Consider the following 11,673-nt stretch of genomic DNA (forward strand, 5'->3'; position numbering starts at 1 on the left):
CATATAAAACAAATTCCTTTAAAAATGCTAATAAATCTAAAGAGCAGGAGACAGCCCTGCCTGTAAGTTGCAGGCCAGTTCAATGCATTGAGTTAAAAAAAAAAAAAAAACAGCACTGCAGTGCATCAAGGACTGTGCTCAGAAGTAATGGTTTTTCAGGAACAGATTGTATTGCACTCCCAAGTCACTGTTATCCAACAAAATGCAACGTACTGGGACAGACCCTCAAAGCTCACAGCATCTACATCTGACAGCTAGAAAGTGACCGAACTGACACTCTTACTACAGCTCACCATTTTAAGGTGTACTTACCACGTGCAACTCCCACTGTCCTCCAAGGGAAAAAATCTTGAGGTACAGGGCTGCTATTAGATATAATTCTTGTAGGCAGCCATCTAGAGCACTTTTTTTTTTTTCAGGAGACCCTGCTCCAGCCACACCAATCCCCAGACAGGAGAGTTTTCAGGAGCACAAGTGAGAATCTCTCCCGCCAACACAGCGTGTCCACACTGGCGCTTATATCCGTGTACCTTATGTTGCTCAGGGGGTGATTTATACACACCCGAGTGACAAAAGTTTTGCCGACATAAGCTGTAGTATAGACGTAGTCTAAGATGTTTATACATTTCAATTTGATACTGGTGGAAGCACCTAAACTGGCTAGAAAACAAATCCAAAAAGGCCTTGCTAAAAGGCCAATAGTTCTTTGTATTTTTTTTGGATGTCAACAGAGCTAACTTGAGCTGAAGGCTCAAGTGCAGTGTGCCCATTTCAGGGTCTCCTCTGTGGAGGAAGAGGGGATAACCGTCATACAACCACCACTATGTCATTTTGCACTTTTACAGTACCTTCCACTCAAGGATCACAAAACATTTTGCAAGTATACACGAATTTAGCCTCAGAACCACCCAGAAAAGCTGGTATTATTATATTGGTTTTATAGATGAGGAACTGATGATAGAGATGTTAATTGGCTTCCCCAATGTCACACAGGAAATCTGTGGCAACAGAGTGCAACAGAGTGCAATTCATTTAACAAGACTGCGCTTGAACCACAAGACCATGAATGACTCAAATTAACGTCTGTAAGTCACTCTAAAGATGTAACGCATTATACAGTTACCTATCGGTTACTTGGCACTTGGTTCGCTGCAGGAAAAGAGAACAAGCATCAGGAATGAGGCATTAGACGTGCAGCAGGGCTGCTCAGTATATTGCAATCTCTCTGGAGTCCCGTTAGAATTTTTTCCAAGAATCAAATTTAAATTTCAAAATATTTACAGCAACGTCTCAGGGCGTCCTGCTTATCAGCTGTTCTGAAGGGCACGTTTTCAAAGACTTTCCCTATGATCCGCCCTTGCCTGCAGTTCTAGCAAGTGAGTCAGCTCTCTCTTTTGCCACATGGGACAAAGAACTTTCTACAAAGAACTTTTAGAACTCTGTCAAAATAACCAGGTGTCGGGGGTGGAGGGGAATGAGCCACTAATCAGCAGGGCTTAAAAATACAGCCCCCCATATTTTGGTTGATTCAAGGAGCTAATCAGGTAACTGCCTAAAGGAAATCATCTATGTACAATCCCAGTTTGCTCTTTGATTTTACAACTGCTGTACTGGGATTTAAAAGTCAGATAAGCCCCATTTAAAAAGCCAGCATCCTGCCTCCAGGCTAGTCTTTGTCAGCTTTATTATTATTAATCCAGTACCAGCATTTGGAGTTGTTTCCCTTTTTCAAAAATACTTTGATTCATCGGCCAGCTTTTGGTTTATAGAGCGCATGGGAATCGGATTATTTAATCAGAGCTTGGCCCATTTTCTAATTTAGTGGGATAATTTTGGCTTATTTCCTGCAACGGTGAACTTGCTGGGGCACAGCTCATCCTTAGCGGTTGCATTAATGTTTGAGATGATTTGTCATGTCTGTGTTCACTTTGGCAATCAGTTCCCTCCTCTCTGCCCAGAAGAAGAGGAAGATACAGACATATGTTTTTATGCATTTCCATGCTGTGGTCTAGGCTGATGGTTGCCAAGAAGATTCTGGAAGCAAGGCGGTGAGAGCAGGTGGGGCTCCATCAGCCTGCTGACATGGTACTTCCTGATGCAGGTCAGGGACATAACCTCTTTGAAGCTGCTGAATTCCATCAGAATTCTAAACAGAATTTCCATTCCCAGGAACAGATTGCTGGAATGCAAGAGGATTCGCATACAGTGGATGTATCACCAGCTGGATTACATTCCTTGCTCTGCAACTGACTCACTCTGGACTTGGACAAGCTCCTTCATCACTCTGGCTGAATTCAGGAATAAGGGGGTTAACAACTGAAACGTCTTTACTCTTTCTGTATTCTGGGGCCAGCACAGACCTCAAGGCTGCTCTAACTTGTGGAGCAGTGTTCTCCAAACACACTCTGGTCTACTTCTCATATCTCCTGCCTCTGACATGTCCCCCATGCTGGGCACAGAGATGGGGGGTGAGGTAGAGCTGCTTTAGCATCCCTATGCCAGTGAAAAAGCCTCTTTTCTGTAGCCGTATCCTCAAGGGCCTCTCTTCATCCCTTTAAGGCCCCTTTATGCTGCCAGTGTGGTGTAAAGGGGCCACAGTGCAACAGAGAATCATCCCCTCTGTGCTTAAGTTTTCCCATCTGTAACATTGGTATAACAGGTACCTACAACAAAGGGATATTGTGGATTAATCAATATCATAAAAGGAAATTTCTTAACTGGTCATTCCTTTCTGGGGACCATTGGGAAACTCTCGTCTCCTTTGTCTCACTTCACATTTCCTGCTCCAGTCAAGATAAACACATAACCCTTCCCCCACACACAAACAGAGGCATCTGCTTTACACACAAATACACACAAAGGCATCTACTTTTTGCACATGTGCATGCAGGCACACCGAGAGACAGACATTGAGGCAAACGTCTGCCTTCTTCACACACAGGGACGCATTTCTGGTCAGCCATGCTCATAAAGTGCATTTAACCATTAAAAAAGCAGAACGGTGCCAAGACTTCATTAATAACTTATAGGATACAGAATTGCGACTTCGGACTTGTGGAGAACTCTGGCCCCATCCATTCTAAACGTGCCCCTGGGCCCGGTACTAACGTTTGCACAGAGAACCTTTTCCAAATTGAACCTTCCCTCTCCTCTCTAAGATGTTTTAAACCTTTAGGAAACAGTGAAAGTATTTCCCATTTTTGGAATCTAATCTTTGGAGACAATAAGTTAAACATTGATCTATCTAAAGCCAAGTTTCCTAAGTCAAGGAAAGTGTCTGGTTTTGTTGCACTATTAATTGTCTGAATCTCTGACTGACAGTGAATAATCCAAGTGCAGCACACCCACTACTTTCACCAACACCTACATAATTATTACAAAGGAAATCCTAGTTTACTGTTATACAGGTCACCTCCACCTCCCCCTCCACCTCCCCTCCATCACACTGCACTCGATTCTTACTACCTCCCCAATTGTAAATGCTGCAGTAGAGGGAATTGGCCTATTGACAGAGGCACGAGTTCATTTATTTAAATGGTCTGTCTTGAAACACAGATATTTCATTTCTAGCGGAAATCAACTGTGACAGGTTTGGAAAAGGCTCAGTTAAGGGAAAGAAAAAGGAGAATTCTCCACAACGTTAGGCTGTAGATTCCCACTTACCAAAGGCTCTAGCTCCTTGCGGTCTATGAGGTTGAGCTCTGTTACAAAGTAATAAAAGTGCTTGTAACAGGTATTGACGTGGGCCTCAGCTCCCATGATGATGATGCGGTCGAAATGATGAATGTAGACGTGAACGAATACCCGGAACAGCCTGCACAGGATCTTCTTGCAGATCTGAAGGAAGTTCTTTGGAAAGGGAACACCTGTGAACAAAGAAGGGAGGATAATTGCTTTAGATTAGATCACTGCTTTCTGAAAGGGAGTTCTGCAGATTCAGACATAGGCTCCAATCCAGCAAAGCACTTATGCCTAGAGCACTGTGCATATACAGAATTTGTATCTGCATCCGATCCGCAAACATGGTCTGTGGATATACAGCGGATATCCGCAGATTTGCAGGGCTCTAGATATAAAATTTGGATCCTCATCCATCCACGATTCGCAAACATGGTCCATGGATATCTGCATCTGCGGATCCAGAGTGGATATCTGCAGATTTGCAGGGCTCTATTTATGCCTTTGCTTATCTTTTTATCTACGGTACTGTGATTACTCTGCCCAGAGGGGTTAAAACAGACCTGGAGAGGGCTACAGCTGGGAAAAGAAAGGCTGATCGGGGAAGCAGCCACAGGTGAGGCCACGCCCCAATCAGGCCACTGCTAGCCCTAAAAGAGGGCTGAGGGCCAGAGGCTGAGAAGATTCTTTCTCTAACCTTTTGAGAGAGAAGGACCTGGCTGCCTAGGAAGCTGAGGAGGGTATCTAGGGTGGAACAGTGCTGAGGAAGGGCAGAGGGAGCTGGGGAGCTCCAGCCTAGCAAAGCCCCAGGATGCAGGCAGAGTTAAGGGCCTACAGCAGTACTAGGGCAGCCCAAATATAGGCAGAGGCAGCTGGTCCAACCCCCCTTGCCGATGATGAGTGGTTTACAGACTGCAGTCTGCCCCAGGGAGTGGGGGCTAAATGGAGACGGGCAGTAGCCACTGAGGCAAGGTGGGGAAAGGGGGTTCCCCTGGGAAGGGAGACCCAGACAGAGGGGATACTGCAGCAGGCAGAACCCCTGGGCAAAGGGTACTGTGGTCTGGGGGAGACATGAGGGCCAGCGGCAGTCGAAACATCAGTCGGCAGAGGGTGCTCCGGAGCTGGAAAAGAGTTAATTCCCTGGATAACCAGAAGGAGGCGCCATGCCGGTGAGTCATCATCCTGCCACACTCACGTTTAAAAGTAATCATGAGCTTACGTGCTTTGCTGGATCAAGATCATAGGCACTGGCACTGGTACTGGTCCCACAGACAACAATGAGGGCTTTGCCATTTACTTTAAGGGGGGCAGATCCAGACTCCTAATGTCCACAAGTATGAATCTGAATTTGATTCCCAAGTGTACCATCTTGCTTAGGGCTTGGCTACACTTGCGAGTTACAACACAATAAAGGAGTCCTGGGCGCACTAGCTCACTCTCCGTCCACGCTGGCGAGGCACATAGAGCACTCTGACTCCGCGGCTACAGTGCTGCTGGTATTCCACTTTGGTGAGTAGAATAACATTTACTGCGCCCCCGCTGGAGCGCCCCAGCATCAGTGTGAACGAGGCATTGGATTACTGCACTCGGATCAGCCTCTCAAAACGTCCCCTAATCCCCGTAAGTCAAGTGGCCACTCTTGTCATTGTTTTGGATATACCCTTTGAAAGCTCCGTTTCTGACAGCCGGCTGCTTATCTGCCCCGAGACAAAGCAACCATTACGGTGCAATGCTGTGAGAGAGAGAGGTGGGGGGGGGGAGTAGGGGGAGTCTGCTGCTGTCTGAACTTACAAGACAGCATGCTGACATGCTCTCAAGCTCTCCAAAAACCCACACCCCTTCCCCCTACATATACACAACACACTCCCTATCACACTCCACCCCACCCTCATTTGAAAAGCACGTTGCAGCCACTTGCATGCTGGGATAGCTACCACAATGCACTGCTCCCTGTGGCCGTTGCAAGAGCTGCTAATGTGGCCACAGCAGTGAGCTGTCAGCTGTCAGTGTGGACAGATTGCAGCGCTTTCCCTACTGTGCGCTACGAAGGCTGGTTTAACTCAAAGCGCTGTACATCTGCAAGTGTAGCCATGCCCTTACATAAATCGCTTTCACCTCCAGGACTATGGTTCCTTGTGCTACGAGATACACATGATGAGGTTGGTTCCCAGGGATGGATCTTATTGACTGTGTTACCATCTTTATACAAAGTCTAAGGTGGAAGAGACTGCTCCAGTCACTTTTTAACCTTCATCCCTATTCTATGCACCTTTTACAATTGTTATTTTAATAGAATATCTCCTACAAATTTGGGGCCACTGTCCCAGCGTCCCATGCACCGTAATGAATAAGTGCACACACCAAAGTAAGCATTGCTGCTGCTGCTACGGGCAAGGGAACAGCCACACATCCACAATGCAGCACTGAAGAGCACTTCAAAATTCTCAAACGAAACCTGATCTTGCAAAGTGCTCTGTATCTTCAATTGTCATTGGACTTCTGTAAAAGTTGACAGCCTTCAGCTCTTCACAGGATCAGGTCTTTAATGAGCAGATGTAGAGATAATACTATTTACCAGCACCCCATCTAAAATTCTGACCTAGAGCCAGCTTTGCGAAGTGTTTTAGTGTGAACTTTATCACATAGTCACTTTGCATGGCTTTGTGCGCCCTCCTGATTTTTGCTTGGATAATGGGGTTTGATCAGATCCAACAGCAAAAGTTATATTCACCATGTTTTGCAGAGATATCACCCACTGGCCAGGTTCAATTCAAACTTGGCCAGGGCTCATTTGAAACTTGATACAGGTTCCCTCTAAAGGTACACAAATGCCTGGCCAAGTTTCAAATTCAGAATGAAAGTCAACACCAGGTGACTACTCACCTGGGCTTGTCTTACCAACAACACTATTTACCTCCCTCCCCTCCACAATCCTCTATCTGACACACAGCCCAAATTCAATCCTTCCTTTTCTGGCAGTTTGTAGTAAAAAATAAAATAAAATAATTTATTTAAACAGTTGGACACTATTTTTTAATATAATAAATTCCAAAAGAGGAGATTACTGTCTTAATGCAAGTGAAAGGATATTGGAGGCAAAGGAAGCACAAAGGCATTGGATTAAATTGTTGAACTATGGATATTAAAAAGCAGAACAAAAAGATGACAGTGGAACTTCTGAGCTAGCTGCTACTTGCTGAAGAAAATGAAAAAAGGGGGACTTTTGGATGAGCTAACTGGCCTTAATTCAACTCCAAACTGAGCCAGGGCTCAGAGCTGTGTGAGAAGGGGAGTGCCAGAAAGATTCTTTCTGTTAACCTGGAGTTCAGAGTCCCAGGGCTCCCGATTATGTCCCAAAAATATGCCAAGTTATGCAAACGGCTCTCAAGCATTCCAGCCATGCAGTTCAAGCTCCTTTGGTTCTATCCTTGCAGGGATACACACACAACCCATAAACAATTCTCTGAGCATACAAAGGTCAAGTATATCAGAGGCTCTCGGATACCACGGTGATAGGTGCAGCATAAAATCAAGATAGTTTTATTTTATACCTCCTCTCACTTGTTCATACTCCCTCATTTTTCTGTTGCTGTTTGCTTGCACTGAGACAGGCCTGATCTGAAAAGCTCCCACTAACTTCAGAGAGGCTTTGTAAGAACTTCAGAGCCAGATTTACTAAAGTATAGCGTAAGAGCACTGCTTCTTTCTTTCTTTTTACTTTGAAAAGAGTTACTTTCTTCTTTGCAAAAACAGCCTCATCTCTCCTTATCTCTACAGGTTTTATCCAAAACAGGACACGACTTCACACTTTGCACAAAGTTACTTTGATCTTGTAGCCAGGCTGGGTGAGTGCACCCACACCTGACCCCCAGATTATTTAATTAGTTAATAAAGAAAAGGGAGTGATACCCCCCCTTTCTAGTGGCTGCTCTTCAGGCTTTTCCAAATTGTGACCTAATGTTACAACAACAAAAATTTCAGTACACTTTGCCCATCTAATCATAAAGACTAGAGGATAACAGCCTAGTTCTGCTACCAGCTAATGAGATAAGTGGTACCTCAGATTAGTGTGTGACACATCCTTTGCCAATGGGTGGTCAGCTAGAGGATAGCAGCCTATTACTACCACCAACGAATGGTCTGTTAGTTCACATCGTAGAGGTATGTGCTGTTGTGAGGAAGAGCCTGGGTTCAAACATTGCAACCCCCCAAGGGGGGTTGTAATACAATTGCTCTTCACAAGACCAAATGTAGCCAGAGTGAGAGAGGGTGAATAGACATCCTGAGCTGAACAGGAAAGGGTTCAGTTTTAAAAATGCAGAGACTAGACCTTCTGACTCTTCTCCCTGTCTCAGTAATATGCAGAACTCCCAAAGGGCCTGCAGAATGTCAACTCCAAAAGTCTGCACAGTCCTATGTCTACATGGGGAAAAGAGCCACCCTCAATAGGGTCTGAAATTTTTGTTTTTGAGGACGCCGGCAGTACATTTCAGACTTGTTATATCGATGTGTAAGGTTCCTTAATGATTAACACCTGCCACATGACATGGAATGAAAATAAATCCCCATTCCAGTGAAGGCTTCTGGGATCCTAATGGTATGTTCGCAATGATCAAAAATGTCTGTTTCTGGGTTTGTTGTTTTGTTTTCATTCTAGTTCTATCTGGGAGAGTTTGTTGAGTCCCTTGGTGATTGTGCACAGAAATAACACTGGATATGTGAAAATCCTTCCACAAGTCGTGGAAATCATTCATTCATTCTCAATACTTCACTTAAAAAGTACATATGGGAAAAGAAAACAGACGCCCCTTGGCAAAGAGACTGAGAACATGCCATTTCAAAACTAAAGCTCAGCTTTGTAATAAGGAGCAAGGAATAATATTCCCCTTCCCCTCCTTCCCTCTCCTCCTACCCTCAGCCCTAAACAAGAGTCTTGTGAAAGATGCCCTAAGCTATTGCTCCTGGAAACTCTTCTGCAAAGCATCAGTCCTTCCAAGCAGATGTTTCATGTTAACCATGTGTTAGTCAAGGAAGCGTCTGCCCCAAGTGCCAAGGAAAACAACCCCAGTGTTGCAGGACTTTGTTCCTCCCCAAAATAAGCTGACAGCTGCAAGTGGTTAGAGATAAACCAGGCTACTATGTATTTGAATCCTTCTGGATGTGGCCCTCCTGCCTGTTATCACTGCAGCTGGGCCAGAACAAAGAAAAACAGATTAATCGGTGATCAATAATTATAAACTTATTATTATTTTGACAGGAATGCCATTAGCAGGCAGATGTAAATGCTGCTGCTCTCAAGTTACATCTGATGTGCCTTCAATGAATGAAATGACTAGTTGGGCTATTGTGTACTCCTGTACTCTAATGATGCTCAGATACCACACTGATGGGCCTCACAAACATAAGTACATTAGACAGATGGATTTTGTTCTCCTGTCTCAGAATGAAGAACAAACAGGCCAGAACTCCGCTAAATGAAACCTGTCTATATCCAACCAGCCGGCATCTTCCCTATATAGCTACCTTGTTTGGTTTTACAGTAGATTTGAAGACTAATCTGCCACCACAAGTCAGGAAGAGGATTATGTACTTCTCTTTTGCTTGTTCAACTAGCTTAACAACAATCTAGCCAGAGGAGGTGTCTTCTGGGTAAGACCTAAAAACACAAATCCCACTGAGGTCAGTGGAATCAGGGCTTAAATCCTCTCGGCTGTGTGCGCGCTCTGAAGATTCCCTGGCTGTTTTCCTAAGCAAATTTAACCTGGTGTCCTTGGCCAAGATTTCACCTTCTCCCAGTTGTGCTCTGTGCCAGTTAGTTGCTGACCTCTCAAATGAGAGCTGGCCACATTTCAATGATACTGTATGTATATAGGGAGGGATCTTCAAAAGCTTGCAGCAAGGGAAGGCAGGGTCGTAGATGAGCCTGTAGCCACTGTGGAAGCAGAAAAACTGAAGGGAACTTGAGAAGGAAGGAGTACTTGTGGCACCTTAGAGACTAACAAATTTATTTGGGCATAAGCTTTCGCGGCTACAGCCCACTTCATCGGATGCATGTATGCATGGCATGCGTCCGATGAAGTGGGCTGTAGCCCACGAAAGCTTATGCTCAAATAAATTTGTTAGTCTCTAAAGTTCCAAAAGTACTCCTGTTATTTTTGTGGATACAGACTAACACAGCTGCTACTCTCAAACTTGAGAAGGAAGAGCATTTCCAGGCTACCAGTGACTGACAGGTCTGGTTCTGTCCCCAAGCTGTAAACAGGCTTAAGTACCCATTGTAATGGATCTGTGGACCTTGGCATGGTGAAGGCATTCGGTGCAATGAAAAGGGAGGACAGAGCCATGCATCCAGGACACTGAAAACCATAACGCCTTAGCCCCCACAAGCAGCCTCTGGATACATATTAACTAAGCAGGGTGACATGGTGGAATTCTGTGGCACTCTGCATTTGAACGCCTTTACACAGCATTAATATATTATTCCTCTTATTCCCAAAATATTTCTCTCTCTCTCTCTCACACACCCCCCCCTACACACCTCTACACCTGAATCACTCACTACTGAAATGCAGCTACCTTGGGGGAGGAATGCAGCAACCATTTAGCAGCACCCAACATAAGAGTTTACCGCATGAAGAGAACACCATCTTCAGACGAACCTGCAGAGGGAATTTAGGTAAGCAGAATGTAACTGCCCCACGGAGGTCTTTGGGCAAGACATCAAGATTAACATCCCCCACTGCATGAGGAGCCATAGGTTCATTAAATAACTTTGTCCTCAAAATGCTTGTCCTGGCACTGCCTCGAGTTCCTCTGTGTTTGTATCCTTCGTCAGCAGAGCCTTTATTTTTGTTAGTAACACTCAGTATATTTAGAAACGCACATTCTGGTTTTCCGTTTATTGCATATGTAGACTAGAAAATGAAGCCATTTCAACAGCCCTTTTTTAAAATAATAAAAAAGCGTATCATAATTTTAAAATGACAGATGTTTCTTTTTATAAACCTGTCTCTTCCCTGGTACTACACTGAGGTTTGTGATGGCAAACTGTCAGTATGAATTCAAATGCTCCATACTGGGAGTGATACAAGGTGAAGCTCAGAAGCAGTTGTCTGGGGGGAGGGAGTAGGGAAGGATTACCTCAGGCCCTGCCGTGATACCAGATTGTGCTAACTACTCTGGGACAGCATACTGTTGAAACAATGGATGGAGGGATATGTCTTTGGGAAGCCATTCCCCTCCTCTCATTTCTATCTGTCAGAAACAGTCCCTGAAGAATTCACCACTCTGATACACACTGTCAAAGACAGCTGGTGGATATAAAATGTGTCCAGCACAGAAACCTCTAGTGTTTATAAGACAGTCATAACAGGGAGTGAATCTATAATCTTCATCCACAGGGTGGTTGGGGCTAGTGCCCAAACATGAATTCACTCAGTCAGCAGCCTCTTGGAATTGGTCTCATTTTGGGAAAATTAAAGGGAGGAGAAATGGTCAGACGGAAGACAAAAGTCTCATGTGCCCTCTTGGACTGTCCTGTCTCACTCCCAACATGTGTCTGGAGAAGTACACTCACACAAGAGGCTTTGTGTTTGGGGACACTTCAGAGTGCAGAATTTGCACCACAGAACTGGAGCTACTAAGGCAGGGGTACCCAAACTTCCATGACACCAAGAGATGCTGTGGGAACTCACCCGTCAGTACTCAGATACCATGGTGACGAGCACAATGCAGACAAACCATACGAAGAGGGAAAGGGCTACACTTCTGCATATATATATGCATATATATATGCATATATATGCATATATATATGCATATAAAAAATAATATATATATATATTTATATAAAATATATATATATTCCCCTTTCACCCCTATGGGTGGTATGTGTCTTCCTCAACCTCGGGTCCTCTACCAGAGGCCTGGGAGTTTGAGGGTTCTGCGCAGTATCTTAGCTGTTCCTAGCACTGCACTCTTCTGGACAGAGAGCTC

The 11,673-nt window shown here is 44.7% G+C and overlaps 1 protein-coding gene across 3 annotated transcripts in view; it reads right to left on the reverse strand.

The window, feature by feature from the left end:
- Nucleotides 1–11,673, reverse strand: part of MOB3B (MOB kinase activator 3B) — a 138,045-nt gene that overhangs the window by 15,529 nt on the left and 110,843 nt on the right. For all 3 annotated transcript variants that reach the window (XM_032783908.2, XM_032783907.2, XM_032783909.1), the window contains one exon: nt 3,664–3,866. In XM_032783908.2, the coding sequence (XP_032639799.1) occupies nt 3,664–3,866 (203 nt within the window). The remainder of the gene's footprint in view (nt 1–3,663; nt 3,867–11,673) is intronic.

The sequence above is a fragment of the Chelonoidis abingdonii genome, chromosome 6, assembly GCF_003597395.2.
Source record: "Chelonoidis abingdonii isolate Lonesome George chromosome 6, CheloAbing_2.0, whole genome shotgun sequence".
NCBI classification, from domain to species: Eukaryota; Metazoa; Chordata; order Testudines; family Testudinidae; genus Chelonoidis; species Chelonoidis abingdonii.